The sequence below is a fragment of the Battus philenor genome, unplaced genomic scaffold, assembly GCF_028537555.1.
Source record: "Battus philenor isolate CCGP_79_NKW_IND1 unplaced genomic scaffold, ilBatPhil1.0.hap1 SCAF_14, whole genome shotgun sequence".
Taxonomy (NCBI): Eukaryota; Metazoa; Arthropoda; class Insecta; order Lepidoptera; family Papilionidae; genus Battus; species Battus philenor.
In genome coordinates, this window is record NW_027181676.1 from 1,274,242 (window position 1) to 1,295,682 (window position 21,441).

At 34.0% G+C, this 21,441-nt stretch overlaps 1 protein-coding gene across 1 annotated transcript; it reads right to left on the bottom strand.

The window, feature by feature from the left end:
- Positions 1 to 415: 415 nt before the first annotated feature.
- Positions 416 to 19,919, bottom strand: Cln7 (CLN7/MFS domain-containing 8). The gene is made up of 7 exons (XM_068777924.1): positions 19,610 to 19,919; positions 6,212 to 6,452; positions 5,354 to 5,656; positions 4,920 to 5,166; positions 3,403 to 3,529; positions 2,392 to 2,535; positions 416 to 700 (listed from the first exon to the last, which is right to left on the bottom strand). The coding sequence occupies exons 1-7, from the start codon at positions 19,799 to 19,801 to the stop codon at positions 446 to 448; spliced, it is 1,509 nt and encodes a 502-aa protein (XP_068634025.1). The 5' UTR covers positions 19,802 to 19,919; the 3' UTR covers positions 416 to 445.
- Positions 19,920 to 21,441: the final 1,522 nt, after the last annotated feature.

Below are 21,441 nucleotides of genomic sequence, written 5' to 3' on the forward strand. Positions count from 1 at the left end.
ACATCTCCTGAGGATACCCCGTGGAGGGGTGAAACACGTGTAGAGTAAATTAACAGTGGTAGTTGTGTTTCACATTGTTTACCGCACGCGCATTTATCAGCCGACTGGCGGGCGGTGCACTTCATTGCACGACTACTGCTGCATAGCGGAAATAGCTATATATATATATATATATATCCCTTTCTTAGTTAGGATGGACTTCCGCGAGGTAACGCCTGAATCTATTAGAAAACTAAGCTTCCTTAAAAGGCCCGAGTTACAATGCACCAGCCGTGCACTGCTCGCATCCATCTTCGTGCATCATCATCCATCCATTACCACTTCAGACGAGATAAATTGAATTAAAAATCTTTACATGAATACCGTTTGTCTCCATGGCAAGACTTCTGGACTCTATTTGAGGAAGTAGTATATAATGAGCTACCAGAAGACAGTACTGAAGTCTTCAGGGCTCCGCAACGTGCTTATCACGCAGCGGCTGGAGTTCCGTTGGTGGCGCAGGGCCCACGGGAACTGGGAGGGGGGCAACTTGTAAACGGGGGTAGACCGCGCGTAAAGCAATCAAAGCGGTCAGTGTGATGGCAGCCGTCGCCGAGAACGCAGCTGCCGGGCCGCGCTGCGCGTACACGCCCGCCACGAACACCGGGCCCAGGGCGCGAGACAAGCATCCAGCGCCAGTCAACACGCCCATCCACACACCCTGTAGATATACAAAACTATTTTAATTAATGGTTTAATTAATCCTGTCTTCGTTGAATCAACTTCGGTCGCCCTGTATATATAGTATTTGAAAATAATCTTGTTACAATAATACAATATCAAACCTATGTAAATGTGTGTTAATAATAATTCTAACTAGATGCTTTTATACAGGGTGACTTTAAAGATTTAACTATAGAGGTGATATATAGATATATAGAGGTGAATATATGTTTGCTAACAAAAATATTTGTGTGTCTTTGAAAAGAAATTTATTTATTTTTTATTTGAATGTGACATAACAAGAACTTCTGGTAAACTGTGAATAAAATAATAAATAGATGAGTGCTAGAGAATTAAACAATGAAAGGAAAGGAAAGTTAGATCATATGACGAATAAAAGAAGAGTAAAGAAATAAAAAAGTATGTGGAAATAATTTTCAAACAAAAAGTTTAAATGTCCTGTCCAAAAATCAGGTAGGTGCGTATAAGATAAAGTTTTAATTGTAAATATTAACCTATAATTATTAAAATACTAAATAATAGACAATAATGTTAAATGAAAATTAGAAAAATAAACACACATGTTATATAAGTACAAGCCGTAGTAGTGATAGAGAAAGTGATGGATGAAAGAAGAGATAACAGAAGTTGTGGTGAAAGAGAGAGAATGCTAATTTAACAAATTATGTAACAAATATTTTGAAAGAAAAAGTTCCTATCATAGAATAAGATAGGTCCGAAAAAAGGGTCCGGAAAAACGGATCCAAAAAATTCCAAAAAAGAACAGATGTAAACAATAATTAATTTTAATTTAATATTAATTTCAATTTTCAACGCTTTTTCTTACTATAATATCATTATGTCAACTATTATTTTTAAAACCATTGGTATTTGGTTACGGTGTACAATATATCAGGAGAACCGGAAAGCAATGTCATTTTCACTTCAATCAATTTTTACAATATTTAATGGAATCAGGCTTTACCTTGCGGAAGTCCATTCTTATTAAGAAAAGGACCAATATTTAGCCACTTCCGCACATGCAGTAGTATGCGGCAACAATGCGATTGTTTGCCGCATACGCATTTATCAGCGGGCTGACGGGCGGTGCACTTTATTGCTCGACTACTACTGCATGTGCGGAAGTGGCTAAATATTGGTCCTTTTCATATTGACAATTTTTACAAAAAGCCCGATTGATTTGTTACCGCTCCAGCATTGATTTTAATACTAGATGACAAAAGGTTGTTGATAACGAAGGTGAATACATTGTTGATGTTGAATTTAAATTAAAGCGACATTACTTTCCGGTACCCTTAATATTAATTGACAGCAAATGAGCAAAACCAATTATATCTTTTACTCTTATAACCAATCATCCTGTAAGTTCGAAATTCAAAATAAACCCAAACATAGATCTAAGATAACGTATTATCATCATAATATCAGCAGTAGAATGTCCACTATTGGACAATAGATCTTCAGCATAGATCAGGTGAATAATTGCTGTGTATCCACGAACAAAACCTTAACCAAAAGTCACTGAAAATCAATACCAGAGTAAAAAAAAAAACTAAACGAATGAAAAAACATCATAGGACACGTCCACGGCTGGGCAAAGATCTCCCAGCATCAAGTATCATCTGAAACAAATTATAGAGTTTATATATATTTTGGATGCGATATTACCTGCGGCCTCGGGCCCAGGACCTTGGAAAATATGGTCTGTATGAGTGTAACACCCAGAGGATATCCCACCGACACGGACGCGTAAGCCAGCAGGAACTGCGTCAGTGTCAAAGCCCTGGACTCAGCGCACCACGGCTGCGTGTCCTGAAAAGACACGAAAAGTATTTTATTTTCAACTAACTGTACTAAGATTCATCGAAATGACGAATAGCGCCATCTGTCAAAAATTTGTAGATTTACAGTCGGCTTCCAAATTCAAACACATATTCGAATTTGAATTCAAACGTGCGAGAGTTTTTTATAACTAAATATTGTGGCTGTAGTGGCCAGCAATGAGAAACTTTCTTACACGAATGCTACAACTCTTTAATATATTTACATATACATATATGTGTGTGTGCGCGAGTGCGAGTGCGTGTGAGTGCGCGTGTGTACTGTATCGTTAAACTGGTATAGTTTCCCATAAAGGAGTTACTAATATTAATCTAAGAGAATAAGCTTTTAAAATATAAGCTTTTCATTCTTTACATATATCAGAACAGAGCACTGGTAACGTGGGAACTGAGAGCGTTGCGACTGTAGATCCCGGGCTCAATTCCCAAGATACAATCTTATTTACTTGACAACTTATTTATTAATTATATGAGATTGACGCTTCTTATAAACAAGTTTCCAGAGGATGGGCATCCACGTCCTCTCCGCACCATAATACCACACTACCTCCCAATTAATCTGCCATTATAGGTATTATGGTATATCCCCCACTTGAAGGGGGGTGTTGTTAACCTTGAAGTGGGCGTCTATGGTCTGATACGACATAGATCAGATTGTCATATATATATATACACATACATGTATATATATACATATATATATATATATATATATATATATATGTGTAGCAATAGCCAACTAAGCTGTAATACATAAATAAAGTATGAAAATTATCACCAAGTTATCAAAGAGCGCAGTGTTCACCTGTATTTCTGGTTTTTACATGGTAAACCTTACCTGGGGGCAACCGCCATGTGCCTCCGCTAGTCCTGGGTCAGCCAGCGGTGGTGGACCTGGTCCCCACGGGATGCAGAGAAGTGACGCCACGCAAGTTGGCAGGAATCCGCCCCACAGCATCAGCGCACTGTCGATCCACGCAATATCATATCACCAATCATATGCTTAAATGCCTTCATTAATTCTTCATATTACTGGCCACTATATCAAATATACAGAAACTGTTGCATCATACGCGGCCCGCGAAAAAAAAAAATTAAATTGGTCCACCGATTAAAAAGGTTGTTCACCCCTGTACCGGAGATATAAAATATCTGTTATTGACTACAAAAGTAATTAGACTATGTTAAGGCGAGAAAATTAATTATAAACAATCATGAGTGATAATTAGTCTGAAACAATACACTATTAAGAGCGGTATGAATTCAATTTCAAAATATCTTTACTCAAGCAGGCATATACATGCTTTTGAATCGTCGATTATTTTAAGATTATATACAGTAAGCAAGCTTGCCAGAAACTTAACAGTTGCTCTTTTTTCATGTGTACATTATAATATCAATCATGTAAATGAGTCAACAAAACAAATTCCACATATTACGATCAACCAAAAACTATTGAATGCTATAATAAAATTTATTTAATAATATACTTTTAATTTTTAGAATTGTAGCGATAAAACTGCATATATTACTGCGCACTACAAAACTAGGAGCGTTCATATTTATAATAGGTGTCGCAAAAAAATTATGTGAACGTGACTTAATTTTTACAAATGGCGCCAAACGTCATCTTTCATTTGACATTTATATATCTCGGGCCAATCCTTCAAATGAGGCAATATTAAAGGTTGTATAACATACAGTTTTTTCATACTTAATCCAGCTGCGTATATTACTGTGCGCTTCAAAACTAGGAGCGTTCATATTTATAACAGGTAGCGCAAAAGTAATGTCATAAGGTGAACGCGACTAAATTTTTACAAATATCGCCAAATGTCACTTTCATTTGACATTTATATATCTCCGGCAAATGCTTCAAATAATGTACTATTAAAGGTTGTAATGCATACTGTTTTTTCATACTTATTCTAACTTTAAACTAATTGACCTAATTTGAAACGTTTGTTATCAGTTGTACCGCAGTAGCTTTTATCAGCAACGCACGACAAGCAGTTAAAATTACGATATACTTATCAGGAATCGAACCCTTTCTAAAACTATTTAGTTGGTATTTTTTAACATTCATTTTTGAAGTGATAACATACAAGATATTAGGAATGTTAACCCTTTCCTTACCGCAGTCTGTTCCGCCGAAGTGACGCTACTGAACCGAAAATGTTCTCCACGAACTGGACATTGCATGGCGGTAAGCTGATGTACGAATTTTCTCATTTATGTTACATATTTAAAGATTTTACTAACCTACTAAAGTACTAAGCTATTTAACTACTAAGCTACTCAACTACCATACACTGTATATTATCAAGTTCCTGCGTTAGGTTAAGTGATTCTAACCGTTCCTCCACGAGCCTGGTGAGAGGTGGAATGACAGCGAAGACCAGACAGGCCACCAGGGCGCCGGCGGACATCAGCGCGCCCAGGTACTGCAGCGCCTCCGCCTTGCCCCACCCGAACTGCTCCATGGTCAGCGTGCTGGCCAGCGTCTCCAGCAGTACAAAGTTGAACACCAGCACGAAGAAAGCCCCCACCAGCATCCAACTGCTCACGTAGTCCGGCTTCAGTGACTTCAATACTTCTTTTTCTATAAGTTTTAAGTAAAAACCGTTTTAACATACCACATAGTACTTATTCAGAAAGTAATACGAAATACATCTTTGGAATTAATTTATAAATAAAAAGTTCTTTTATTTCAATTTCGATTTTGCTCGATCATCATCACCACGACCATCATCATTACATTTTTAGAAGAGATGTCTTCAAATATGTACCTGATCGTTCACCTCTCGCACGCACTGCTTCCCGTAGAGCGATATCGCTGACCTTGAAGCAGCATGGCAGAAGAAGAAGAAGGTTGATGAAGCCCAGCCCCGCGTTGAGAACTCCTGGTGCGCTGTACATGTCGAACCTCAGGGAGGGTCCCGAGGAAGCTCCAAGCGGTGCAGCCGCCGCCTGCAGAGCTGGTCCGGCTACGAACCCAAGGACCTGCGCGAGGGAGACTGCAGCCACGGCACGTGTTCGCTCCGACGCCCGGGTGGCAGCTGACAGGTAGGCTCTCGCCACCGCCACATTCGCTGCACACCGCATTTTATTTAATTTATTAAAGATTATACAAAATTAATCGTAATTTTAATGACAGACAACAATATGTGCCAAGTTAACAAGAAAAAAGAAGTAAGAAAAGGGCGAATCACACAACCACCACCACCAACTACTGTCAGAATTCAAATCGGCATTCGAATTTTAAATGATCAAAAGTAATTTAATTTTAAAAACTATAGTGGGCGTAGTGGCCAGTGATACTAATTATTCTCATATAAATACTGCTTATTCATCGTGAACGTGTTTATTTATTTATTTCAAATATAATCGTTATCAATTTCAGCCGTAAAGCTGAAACTGTGGTAACAGTTGGATGTAAGCGTCCACCATAGATTTCTATTAATGCAGTTTATCTGTCCACCTTATGGGTGAACATCCTTCGCAGTTCTTGCTGGTATACCGTGAAGACCACGCCACTCCAGAAACTTATCCAGCGGACAATCGTTCTGCGCGCTATGATCTACTATCACCCACTATGTAGCAAAACTTTTTATAGCATATTTAATGTTATAATATAAAAAACTTACATGAACTGACTCCTATAAGGAATCTAGCTGCGATCATGCAATGAAGTGCGTATGGTCTGGTGAGATGGAGCTGGGAGTAGAGAGCGGACGCTAACACGAAGAGACCCAACGTGGCGGCGAGCGGTGGCCTCACGCCGGCGCGATTTGCCCACAGGCCCAGCAGTGGGGACAGCAGCAACTGTCCCAGAGGACTCGCTCCGACCGCCACGCCCAACATTTCTTTCTTCGTGCCCGGTTGTAACTGTCAATATCAAAATATATATATGTACAAAATTCTATATGTACCTCCAATATGAAAATTAAATATATTGTTTTATAATGAAGAATGAAGAAGAATGAAGTAACGGATATGTCCCAGCGGATTAGCAAGTTCAAGTTCCTGTGGACAGACCACATATGCATCCTGCATTGTCCACATGAGACACAATATGACTTTAATGGAATCAGGCGTTATTTTGCGGAAGTCCATCCTAAGTAAGAAAAGAACCAATATTTAGCCACTTCCGCACATGCAGTGGTAGTAGTGCAACAAAGGGCACCGCCCGCCAGCCCACTGATAAATGCGCATGCGGCAAACAATGCGAATTACACAACTGCCACCGTTAAATCACTCAACACGTGTTTCGCCCAGGGGTTTGTTGCACGACTACCACTGCGTGTGTGAAAGTGGCTAAATATTGGTCCTTTTCTTACAATATAACTTGTTAATGTCCACAGACGCCGTATGCAAATCGCCTCCAACCGGTTCTATTCAAAATTTTATTGAAGATGCCAATGTACAGCAGTGGACGTCAGTCACAAAGGCAACAGACAAAGAAATTTAATATTAAGGTACACAGTGAGTGAGCCCATAGATAGAAGCGCCTGGGCAGTTGGCAGACATATTTGATACCACCATGTCGATCTATAGAAGAAGAAAGAAGAATGGTCTATAATATTAGGCGGATCGGAAAGTAATGTCGTTTTTGTCGAAATATTTTACAGAAAAACCGATTGATTTGTTACCGCTCCGGCATTGATTTTGTATACTAGATGTCAAAAGGTTGTTGATAACGAAGGTGAATATATTGTAGATTAGAAATAAAAAACTTGTTAGAAATGTTGTCGTGTGAATTTAACTTAAAACGACATTACTTTCCGGTCTCCCTAATATATATTTTTTTTTATTTTACTATATGTTGTCGGTTTAGTATAGTTTATCTCCAAAATAACTAGACCTATTTTAAGTTGACTGATACTGACAAATAGCTGATTTTATAAGCTTAGATTAGGTTAGCCTACTTCTATTTTAGATTTTTTAAAACAAAAAAAAAGTAAAAAAAATTGTACTTAAATTTCACGAGAACAAAGTCCCCGGAATGGCTAGTATTTTAAAATATTTATAATCTATAAATAAATCAAAATTTGTTTTTCGACTACGACACTTTAAAAAAAAACACATTCATTAGTCGCCAGAGGAACTCGTCTAAATAAACTTGGCATTGACATACACATTAAAATGTAACGACATTTTTATTTATTGCCAAATTATTGCAATGTATAAATTAAAAATGATCTGCAGATGAACCAAAGTCACCGACGTAGCTCGAAGAATTGCTCGTCCGAAGAGACGGCGGGCAAATCGCTCGTTCAACAGGCATTGGGACCTAAAGGTGCTTTAACAGACTTCGGTCTGTCTTCTAGACAGATCTAGAAGAAAGTATTAAAGCAAGTAACATCACCTTCCTGGTGGGCGACGAAGAACATCACTCATATTACAAAGGTTGCACAGAACAGGACAGAGTTCAATACGAAGTAATAACACTCAGTTACGGAGTCTCCCTGCGAAGCCTCGAGGCCGTCGAGGTCTTAGATCGCTTGGATGAACGCTCCATGTTGTGATTATATTCAGAGGTACCTTCGAAGAACCTGGACTGCCACTCGATAGTAATCTCAAGGACAATTAGTTTCGAATTTCGAAACTTTGAATGTTAAGTGGACGAGAAAGTCATCACACTCTTAAGGAACCATAACACAATCTGTGTGTCCGAGTCTCGGTGAGAAAGAGATATCATAGCACTAACCTTGCGATAACGTCTACTAAAAACACATAAAGTGAATTAAAATTAAGAAAAAAGATTTATTATAACATCTACGCAATGTCTCGCTCGGCTTCGCTGCATTCGATATTACATAAACCCAGAAACACTAGAAGTGTAAATAAACACAACTATACTAACAAATCACGTGCACGAATTTAACAACGCATAAGGTGTTATGTTCCGAAACAAAAACAAAATACTATAGTGTTACCGAAACCGGTGTACCGCGCCTTAGGTATTGGTGCAACAGGTGGAGGGGGAATTTTGACAGCTCCGTTCCGTAAGTCCGCCATAAATTGACATGACGGTAGCTACTGTTTATACGGGACTTTGTGTCAGACACACATGAGATAATATACAAAGATAGGTCGCGAGCTAATATATATACTATACTATACTATACAAAGAGAAAAGCAAAGAGATAAGGTCTTTTGTATCAAATTTTAATGCCAAAGCGAGACGGATGATACTAAAAAAAACCGTGTGTTATAGACAGCTAATCATCAATTTAAAATTACAGGCTGACTTGAATTTAATTCGACAAAAAAATATAGAAAAAAAGTGACGTTAATGATTTATAAATAATCAGAAGAAATGTTTAACGAATTTGAAAAAAGAACACTATAGCTGGGTGACTATTTATAAAAATAAATACAAATATACAATTAATTATAGAAACTTAATTTTTTACATGAAACATCGATAAACCCAAAAAAATGCATGTAACATAACCTATAAATAAATGCAACATTTATTATTTTTTTTAAATGTAAATTCCTTTCGCAACAGCTAAGGTCACAATTACGTACGAATATGTAAGTATGCATACATTACTTATTCATATAACCTTACTTAGATAAGTATAATTTGTTACTTTGAATTAAAATATAGATAAAAAATAAATTATTGTGTTTTAGTGCGACACGCTTGCGTTCCACAATAAACACTAATTGAGTTTGTGCCTTTGACACTTTGAATTTAAAAAAAAAAACAAATCGTGACTAATCTGTGGTCTTTTATGAAATATAGGTTCATTGACGTCTTTCCTCTCGCTCTCTCTAGTGATCTAAAATATCTTAAATCAAATCAAAATCGGATAAAACAATTGAGAGAAAAACTTCCAGAATATTCCACAGTAATATATAAAAATACTGCATTGTCGTATTTTAGATCGAACTTATTATTATTTTCAAGTACATTGAAACATGTGACAATTTTCCTTGGATAATTATACTTAAAGACCATAAGGTCAATAAGTAATATGACCTATTTAATGAAATGGCATGAATAAATACATATTTAATTTGTATGTACAATGTATTTATTTCTAGTTGAACTGCGGTAGCTAAACGGTAGAGGAATGAGATTTTTAATCATAGGTCGTGGGTTTAATACCGGATGCAATCTTATATAATTTACACTTTGAATACTGCTCAAGTTTCTAGTTCAACATAATATCACATATATCATCCCATAAATATCTTTGCGGTCGAACAATGTCGACGGATTTATATACGATGGAGGCAGCGAGACGTGTAACTACTATTTTTTTCTAAATTTCTGAAGGTTTTTTGCAACAAACTTTCAAAGTACTATTGTCAGTATCAAATTAGTTGAAAGGAACAAGGAGGTCTTCTTAAATTCACTACGTGGATTGTCAACTCCAAGCACCATACACGGTTCTGTCTATACTTCGATATATCTCTCTCTCATATCTAACAATTCGCTATATTTTCTTATCTAATACAGTGATTCCCAAAGTGGTTTATATCGACCCCTAGAGGTCTATGACAACCTGCAAGGGGTCTACATCGGTAAAAAAAAATTTGGGGGTCCATGAAATGAAAATGGAGGTCCACAGACTGGACATTATTAGCCGAGGAGATTTAAGATTAACCCTTACAAAATTGACGCCAAAAGTTGATAATTTATTATTAAAGCATCAGGTTCATCCTTCTCACTAAAAATATTGACTTATTGCTAATGTTATTTTATTTAAAGTTTATTTTATGTTTATTTAATGTTACGTATATTTTACATAACAGATACAAAATTTTATTTTGAGTAGTTTTAATTGAATTTCAATTAATAAATGTATAAATTAACATGTGTTTTTACTTTAAGTTTTTAAACACAAAACTGCACTACAGTTAGAAATTTACAGGAAATCAATATCAGGTAAGTAGGGGGCCTACCCAACACGGAAAAACATGGCAAGGGGTCTACGACACAAAAAAGTTTGGGGAACTCTGATCTAATATATAATTAAATAACCTTAAATATAAATGGCGGGGAAAAACTGACAGGTGTTAAAAAAAGATAATATTGTTTGCTATAAATGTTATAATATTAGCGTGAACTGCTATAAGTTGCTATAGCTTTGTCTATAAAGACAAAGATGAACAAAGCTTTAACAATAGCAGACTATTTAGCAACACGAAGTGTTGGACCGGTGACCTGTGACCGCTATTTGTACATATCGGCTTCGTTAGGTCGAAACAAAACATGAATCACGCAGTTGTATCAAATTGTTACCGGAAATATCTCATAAAAATGAAATAACGCAAATTAAGGCAACAAAATGCGAAGTTCTTCTCACTTTTAACCCAATTTTTCTCAATTGTCAACGCCCAGTTTCATTTCGTTTGAAATTGGAAGTTATAGACACAGATATTATCACATATATAATCTATAACTAGTTTTTATAATAAATTTATTTTTAATATAAAACAAATAATAATGCAATTTATACAAAACAAAATATTTATTTATTTAAATTTGTATATACCGACTACAAAAGAATAGGATTATAGCTACTGACATTACTAAATCTGCAAGGACAGATAATAACAAAATACATCGTGCATTATTTGACAGCATATGAACTACACATTCATCTGTATAAAGTTTTTAAAACTACTCATCCTGTATAAAACGTGGGAGCATCTAAATTCAAAATATTTTTTAAATAAATTCAAATACATAACAAGATAAAAGTAAAATCATTTCAAAATATCAAGTGAAATGTAAGTGATAATAAATATATGTCAAGTCACCAGGCAACAATCGTTTTCATTATTTTTATTTTGTTTCGTAATGTATTAATTATATTCCACAACAATGGACGTGACACTATGTTGATATCATTTAATTCTAAACATCATTATAACGCTTCGATGTTCTTTTGCAATTGTAAATACGACATTGAATTGCGCCATTTTGAATTGTTAATTTTATATAATCTGTTACATGTAAATTGGCGGGAAAAATGAAAACACCTGATACTTATTATTTGATACGCTTATACTTGACCACAACTTCCTTCAACGTAGATATAATCTTCAACTAAATTACCACAGGATGATTATTTATGTATATATAAGATTTAAAAGCTCTAAATTTATAATATAATATATCATTTACATAAAAATAACCTAATCTAATATAGTAAAAAAAATCATTTCAAAATTTGGATAACAACATATATATTAAATTTAATTATTATTGAGTATTTGCCCCAATGGGCCTGTGTTTACCAACCTTTTTTGTAAAATGCCACATCTTAAAATTATTATGCCTCCTATGTTACATATATTATTTCTATATTAAAGCGAAAAGGTTAAACTCGCGTCGACGCCATTTTGGAATTGTCCCTTTTTAATAATCAAACTGCCTCCCTGTGGGGTGTAAGCAGTTCATTGTAAAACAGTGCTGTAGACTATGTATTATTGGCATATCGTATTTTAAAAGAAAAAAAAATGTATTTCAGAGTAATAATTTCACACAGGATGATGGAAATAGGTGTTAAAACTTTTGACGTTTTTGCAAGCTTATACACTTATAACCAATCAACTTGTATTTCGTAAGATGTTAAGTGATGTATTTTAATGTTTTAAAACAATAGAGTATTTGCTTGAAGAATATAGTGTCTTGTGATAATCACTATGTTTAGCCACGCGTCTAGACTATTAGTGAACATGTTTATAAGAACTTCGCTTCGATCGCATTGTCTGTTATATTTTAACTCTAGCTGACTCTATAGCCGATGTCCTGTTTTAACTATAAAAAATAGTTCAAAACTTAATCTATATATACAAAAATGAATGTCTGTATGTCCTTTATAAAATCGTAAACTATGCATTTGATCACGTGATGATCTTTAGCAAAGTTGTTGTGCATTACCCCACGAAGGTTTCTAAGTTAGTATAAACAATTTTCGACAGACGGCGCCACTGTCGTTGCAATGAATTTCATATATTGCTGTGACAGTTCATGTTGATTTGAATTGAAAACAGCGAACTAATGATGACATGAGAATTTATGTAAATTGTGATATTCATGGCCAGCTCGCATAAATAAAAAAAAACGAAAAAATGTTGTTGAATTCCACGCTGACGAAGTCGCGAGGCACACATAGTAAATAAATAAAACAGTGTTAATAATATTTTTAAGTACATAAGAATTTAAATTCTATTTTGTTGTGCCTAAATAAATAATGTTGATGCGTTTTTAGTACATGTGTAGGAGACGTACTTTTTTTCATGTTAATACATTACCCGGCGATAAATATTGCACATCGACCTTTAGAAAGAGACAATCGTCTAATTTCTTTGTACACCATTATCTATGTAGCACAATATACAACGACTGACAAAACGTCACATAGGTAGTGTGGGACAGAGATAGTGCTCTACGAAGACTAAATTAGCCGATTGTCTCTTTCCAAATGTCGATGTGCAATATTTATCGCCGGGTCCTGTACATTGATGCGACACATTTATCTATGTTGTTAGTTCAAGTCACAGTAAATATTGGTTTTCTTGCCTAAGAACCTTAACCTAAACCCTAGATGATGATTTACAAATGATAACTACAAATAAATAGATAATTGTTTTAAAAGATCGACACGGACAGTGTTTCACACTTTCAAGGTCTTCTAAGACGGGTGTTGAGCAAATTACATGTATTCATATTACATACAATTATGTTGCATGAAAATCAGATTTTCCTTCTCTCTGACACACCTAATTCACATATTTTATAACAACAACGAAATATTCTAATCGAACATACTGAAACCTCTCAAGTGTGTCTTATCAACCAAGCTTTACCACGTCTGACCACTTGTATACCTCAGGTGATGACTGGCATCTCCACAAAGATGATTACGGTGATGTGTGATATTATATCATCACGGCACACGACTACATTTTTAACAAGTTTTTATTTCTAATCAACAATATATTCTCCTTCGTTATCAACAACCTTTTGATATCTAGTATACAAAATCAATGCCGGATCGGTAACAAATCAATCAGTTTTTCAAAATATGTCGACAGAAACGACACTACTTTCCGGTCCCCCTAATAAAACGTTTTTTTTACGAAATTTCAAAATGTACATACAGATTAATTAAATGTAAACATAAAAGATTTAATTAGGTGAATGTACAGCTTATATACTGTCATTTGCTATTTCGAAAACAATAACAAACGTAATGAAAATATTTTCAGAAAAATCGATTACCCCATTGACTGCAAAGTAATTCTTGCAAGAATATATATATATATCTATATATATATATATATATATATATATATATATATATATAGAGATATATATAACGTAAAAGCGCTGCGTCACCGTTTTCGTTGCGTTCGGTGTTCGAAGCATTGAAACGATTACAAAATTTGTGTTAAATCGATTAAATTAACACAGGATGATTGTTTATCAGTATATTGTATTTAAAAGGGGTGAATGTATAGCTTATTTATATAAAAAAGTTGGTTACCGAAATTCGGATTACTACATATATAGCATACCAAGCTGAACAGGCGCGTTTATAGATCAAATTGGGCACTCTACTACATCTACATTATTATTATATTATTAATTATATATATATATATATATTATATATTAATTATTATTTTGTATCTGTCCCTCTAGACTTTATACAGCCCCCAGTTATTGACCTGTCTCGTTTCAATAAAAAAAAAATGTAAAATATTTCAGAATGATCACTTTATACAGGGAAATGGATGATGTTATAATCTTTAATGTTTTTTGCTAAGAAAAAAACTATATTTTATTTAATGGAATCAGGCGTTACCTAGCGAAAGACCACCCTAAGTAAGATAAGGACCAATATTTAACCACTTCCGTTCATGCAGTGGTAGTCGTGCAACAAAGTGCACCGCCCGCCAGCCCGCTGATAAATGCGTATGCGGCAAACAATGCGAAATACGAAAAACACAACTGCCACCGTTAAATCACTCAACACGTATTTCACCCCTCCACGGGGCATTTTCAGGAATTATGTTACACCGATTAGTGCCAAACACAGCGTCCACTATGTATTTATCATTCGCTGCCTGTGAAGCGAAATCTCTTGCCTTGTGGTCTAAAAGGTCAAATTCTACATTATGTGAATTGAAAACTATATTTTTACTTCTATAAATTTAACACCTAAATCCGATCATCCTATATAACGACTATTACAGTATTTATCAAAAAAAACTTGGGAAAACGTCTTATAAGAGCAGTACTTTACAACCTTTGTGTCATGTCTCACTGTAGCCTTTCTAAAATTCTTAGACCCCCACTATGTCACATAAATATATATATGTAGCCCACTTTGAATTGCCCTCTTCAATAATCAAATTTTCCACCTGTGAGGCATAGGCCCCACGTTAGTAAATACTGTTTAAGAATGTGAAAGATTTTTAAGTGATATTAAAGTTCTATATGGTCAAAGTGACCAGAATAGACATTATTCACAAGGCGCTGGGCGAAAACCGCTTCTAATCGATCCTATTGTAAATCTATAGAGGGTGGCCTATGTCCAGCCGTGGACGACAAACGCTTTAATGTTGATTATGACCACAAAAAATCCGTCCGAGTTTTTCGTTACACAAATAAAGATTACCTTGTATTATTAAAACAAATGATGCAATATATATAGATAAAATAACATATAAAACGTGATACGATGCCCGTCAAATACATCAGTGGCCAGAATCCGACGTAAAACAATACATGTCCATCATGTTGCGAATGCCAGAAATCCGAAAATAGAAAGCGCGGGAAAACAACCGACCGCAATGTAAACGATTTTGTTTACGTCAAATTATTAATCGTGCTGGCCATCGACATTGTTATGATTAAAAAAAATCAAATTGGCAAATCAAAGTTATTAGCTTACATTTATCTGTTGAAAAAGAAAACAAACATTGATGAAAGTGAATAAACAAACAGTGAAAAAAAAAGAAAACAAAAAGAAAACATACAGTGATGTCGTCTGATTATTTTGATTTAATTTATGCTAATAATAAAGAGTATATGTATAAATCTGTGTTAAAGTTTATTAAAAGATGTGTTGCTGTGGTGTTTCTTCCTGCTTTTTCTCCGCAACTATAACACCTTGCGAAGCAGAGTAGAGTCAAAAATAAAATAGATTAAAAATATTTTAACAATAAGTTGACGATCAATAAAGGTTCTGTTAAAAATTCCAATTTAGAATAAACGGATTTCATCTTAATATTTATGTATGAATATATAATTAAATGTAAATTATACTAAGGTGTTGACATTAGGAATGTGTTCTCTGTAAGCAACTGTATTCGTTTTATAAAAATTCTCTTATTTAAATTTCAAAAGAAATAAAAAAAATCTACTACAAATGAAACTATATTTAAATAATATATTAGTGTCAGGAATGTATTTATCTACTGCTTTTTTTTAAATATCCTCGTTTTGAAGTCTATCGTTCAACCCCTGTCATGGGTAGACAGCCTTTATTTACATTAAAAAAAAATACATTTTTTTTCCATACTCATCTTTCGTCCTTCTCAACTCTTTCATACCTGTCCATACTTTCCTTCCATATATCGAACTACGTTAAGGAAATTTCAAAAGAGTGAATATAATTTTTTTTCGGAATATATCTGAATTTATTATTAGAAATTGTATTAGCCGCCCAGCGGAATAGGAAGTTAAAGTGACAAAAAATGGCTGGGATCTTAGATTTCTGTATTAAAACCCAAAGACTATAAAAAATTATGTAGAAAAAGCTGGACTGACAACCTTATAATCTTCGAAAAATGGAGGATCCAGTTCTACTAGAAACTAATGGAGTGACATCGATAATTTCCAAAAGATATAAAAGATGTTACAAAAGTAATATCGTGTACATGTAAATACATAGACATACTCCATGACTTATTGACAGCTAATCTTACATATTTTTACATCGTAAATGTCAAAGCGCAGTGACATTTGCCGCCATTTGTAAAAATTAAGGCACATTCACATTATGACGTTACTTTTGCGTCACCTGTTACATGTCATATATCTTGAATTATTTGAAACTAACAAAGATCAACAACAACAATACAAAAGTTAAAACATTAACAACATACGTGTTTATATATAAATAAGAAGAGCGCATGTCTATATATAGACTTCTCATATCAGAACGCGTATGGAATTCCAACAGTTTTATCAAGTTGTAAGTTATTATTAAAAAGGTGATCAAAATATGCTAATTTCCTCTAATTGAGCTTGTCTGGCTTTATTTTGACGAACAAAAGTGACCTAAAAATGATCTAAAGTGGTAAATAATATAAATATAATATTAAAAATAAATATAGAGTTTATACAGGCCACGAAATAACCGAAATAGAAAAGTGGTTCAAGTGGCATTGGGCACAAAATAGATGGCCGATGGATCCTTAACCTCTCGTATGCCAAAGGTTTGCCAGGCACAAACCCTACAATCCCACCACATTACGACGAGCGAGTAACGCGTTGGTGTTTAGACACTCTGTATTTTTCGTTCGGAAACAAATCCTTGTTTTTATCTATAATCTGCAGTATATCTGGATTAAAATGCATTTTGAACTGTATTTTAAGAGGTATTCGATAAAATATAGCTTTTGTCGTTTCCGGACAAATCTCTCCTAAGGCAGATGGACAGCTTGAGCAGATCTAGATTAAGGCAATCAAAGGATTAAAGTTTTGGATTGGAGACCATGGGCGATAAATTCAATGCGAATTTGAACGTCCATCCACTAGTTGGATAAACAACTTGACTATGTCATCGGAAGACCAACGAAGGCCGCTTCGAATCGGTCTTATTGTAAGTCTTTGTAGAGACCTATGTCCAACAGAGAACGTCTTAATATTAAAACTATAATGAAGTTTATTGTAGTAAAATGCGAGTTAATTTAGTATCGAAAACCAGTTTCTTTAACGGTACTATAAAATATGACTTTTTGGGCTCTTGCCTCATGATATATATTATACTAATATGCCATGACTCAAAGTAAGTAAACAAAATACGGTGCTACCCAATAAAAGCCAAAGTAAAAAGCTCATTGTTATAGATAAAAAAAATCATGTCATTCTATGACCTCCGTACTCACCTCGTCATCTATTTAAATAAATAAAATTGTTGAGTCTGTTAGTAATATTAAAATTATCGTTTTTTAGTACATGCATATTATATATTGATATACGGTTCATTTACAAGAATTACAATTTTTATCAATTTTGTTTATCTGTCTGTTTGTTCCGGCTACTTTCTGAAATAGATGGATTGATTTTGACGGGACATATAATGGCAGATAGCTGATGTAATAAAGAGTAACTTAGGTTACTTTAGAAAAATAATTAAACTAAAAAAAATTGTTAAACTCCACGCGGACGAAATTCCGGGCACTGTTAGTAGAAAGTAAATTGTGATCCATATTTTCTTTTCATCATCATCGGTAGGCGGAAGGCAAAGGAATCCCCCAAAGATCGCCACCTTTCCGGGACCTTGAATATACTTTCTATCTTCTTTTAAATACTACTTTTCAAACTTGTTACTTTTTTATTATAAGCATCGATTTCCAGATTCAGGTTTTGAATAATGCACTGTGTTAAATCAGACGATCTTAAATTTTACGATCCAACCTCAAAACCAACATAAAATAAATACTTTAACTTATGTCTTTAATATATTTATATATATCACGCATTGTTCCTCTGACAATATGAGAATAATTTTATGATAAATACACAATGATAAATAGATTATAATCTCATTGTACTCGTTCACGACAACTTCATTTCAAATACATATAATAATAGTATTAATTTACAACATCATGCAGTTGTTTAATCTGTGGCATATGTATCTAAACAGAAATTATAATATTTAAGTAAATGTGAAATACTAAACAGAACTAAGGTCTATTAAATATCTTGAAATCATTAACCTTAATTGCTTTAGTAATATAGTGTGTTGGGTGTTACATTCAAATCAATTTTCGTTAATAAAAAATCGATTTAAATCTTAATGTTACGAAATTGTTTTTTTTTTATAATTATATCATTATTTTTAAACAAAACAATTATCATTAGTTATAAATTATCACAAAAAATATTATAATTTAACTAGCAGAAAGTTATTAACTATTGGAAGAAAAATAATGCCTAAGCATTAAAAAGTTCGATTAAAAAGAAAATAAAATCTGACAATTAACCCTACGTATATTTTGCCAAGAAAAAACTATTCGTTATAATTATCCGGAGTAAAAATGTAGTTAAATTTGTTACTGATAATATGAATATAACGTAATAAATTCTACGGTCGTTGGCCTCTCATATATTTGTGACCCATTAGATAAGACCTCCCATGGACAAAACTTTTACTAAAAGAAAACAAACGTACGGTACAAAGACACAATGTGCAGCCATTTTAATGTTCCTTTCGTAAGTATAATTATATCTACATATACGAGTAATATGTTTATCTTTAACAAGTGTATACAATGATAATTTATTCATAAAACACGTGTATCTTTGATATGTCTTGAAAACATTGAAAACAGATAAAACTGTTTAAGAATTACTATTTGTTATTACAAAACAACCTGACTAGGTTTGTTGTGGGCTCTTTTTATGTCACGGAGCATTCAGAACTTAAGTTGAAAGATGCCATTATAAGGGAACAAAAACATATTTTAATTATCAAATTCTTGTATCATTTACACTTTTCACTTTCCATGACATACACAAATAATCGTTATAAATGGTACGAAATGTAAATTAATATGAATAAATAATATAAGTGTATAATAAACAACACATTCAGACTCTATTCTCGGATTATTTGTTTTATATCTGACCATTAATAACAAGATTTAAATGCTATTCATACACATTTTACATGTTATTTATCTAAGAAAATGTACTTAAATGTATCATATACTACATTGATAAGGTCTCGGTGATATAAAATAAAGATAATCGAGAGAAAGTGAATAAATACCATGTCAAGATAAGGCCAGACGCCTGTAAGAACGATGCTGAACCCAAGGGACATCTGGAACATGGTGAAATATATGACGTAGACGCTACGCCATCGCTGACGATGCTCCAGCGCAGTCTCCAGGGCATCTTCATCTTCCACTTCCCGCGGGATCTCCTCCGCCCGTCCGAACAACCTCTTTAACCACTCCATTCGTTATAACTGTATTACACTACAACTAATGTGTATATTGAACAACATTATTGTTTCACATCACAAACGAAAATAAACAAAGGATCGGACGAGTGACTGCGGCACGTCCTCCCCTTACGATGCGTGCGGGCAGACTGATTGGTGATTCGGTATTTACTTTCGGTATTTGTGATTTCGCTGGCGCGGCCTCTACCTACCTACGCCGTGCGTGTCGGCATGCCGATAGGGCTCCGAACTGCTCCCGTAATCCCAGTCTATTTATAAATAGGTATATAAGTGATAAATGTGGTAAAAGGAGAATCTCTTGTTCATTATTAAATCGTACTTTTATTAACTTTAATATAATGATCCACTTTAGATATTTTACAATGATCACTTGTGTATCATAGAAGAATTTCAAGTCTCTTGAAAAGAGTCTACATCAGCATTCCCCAACATGGGGCCCACGCTCTACAGGGGAGCAATTTGAAAATGGACTCGACATGAACTTAACCCTTACGCTTTCATATAAAAATATATATGTTACATATGGGGGAGTAAAAATTAGAAAGGCTTAGTTGGGGCATGGCACATAAAAGGCTGAAAAATACTGGCCTACATTAAAGTCAAGATTTTTTTTCTATAAAGTTTTGTATTAGAACCCTTGCCACAGATTACAGTTAAAAGCGCGTTAATGTTGAAATTATCGAAAATATTTTCAAATTTAGAATTAATGATGATTAACGATATTAATCGGTTCAAATGCATTGTGATAAGAACGCACTGCAAAGACCGATATTTTATCACTATCACAAACGTTCTCACAATGTTTAGTACTGTATTACGCATTTGTTTATTTTGATAAACTTTTTTAACCTAAACACGTCGTATTCAACGACATAAGTTGCGAACAAACTATCCAAACTTATATATAACTGCTTTTCTGATAAGTATTTAAACACAAATTACTTTCTAAACTTCTCTCAGGAAATAAATTGCACGCACAGCTCTTGGCGGCACTGTCCCGTTATAAAATATTGTAAAACAAAATAGTTTTAAAATAAGTAAAATAAATTAGTCGAGTCGTATTTACTGTCGTTGTCTCATTTCAAAAACGTCTCGAGTTGAGAGATGGGGTCCCAATGAAACTTTTTTCTAAAGATATTCCTAAGTAAAGTCGAGACAGTAAATTCTAACGCTTCATTGTTAAGTTTTTTGTTAATTGTTAATAAGAAAAGTACAATTTTGACATGTAACATTAGGTGTAAACTCAATGCATCTAGACTCTTAGTATTTAAAACCGAATTATTGATTTCGAAACAACGAATAACATGTTACAGAACACTGTTTACTTCCTTATATCTAATTAATACAGTTTCTTTATATCAAAACTATCTATGTATTTATAATTTGTTTAAAAAAAAAAGTTATTTTCCGGTTAAATTAGCTGTCATTATGTTTCATTTTCTCAATGGAACCCCGCACTGGGCTCAGAACCAGCTCCGTCCAAATTTCATTTTTCTTTACTTCGTGTTATATTCCTTTCTCAGCTATTTTTACTATTTCAAAAAAAATTATAACATATGTTGTTTTATACCGTTTCATTCATGTAAAATTTACTAAAAAAGTCAATACTTACAAATTATATGCAAACGTGATAT

Coding starts and splice junctions, on each gene's coding strand:
- Cln7 (XM_068777924.1), bottom strand. CDS start 19,801: ATGGAGTGGTTAAAGAGGTTGTTCGGACGGGCGGAGGAGATCCCGCGG. Junction 6,453..19,609: donor TCTGGCCTTATCTTGACATG/GTATTTATTCAC, acceptor TGATATTGACAG/TTACAACCGGGCACGAAGAA. Junction 5,657..6,211: donor CCTTATAGGAGTCAGTTCAT/GTAAGTTTTTTA, acceptor TGCGGTGTGCAG/CGAATGTGGCGGTGGCGAGA.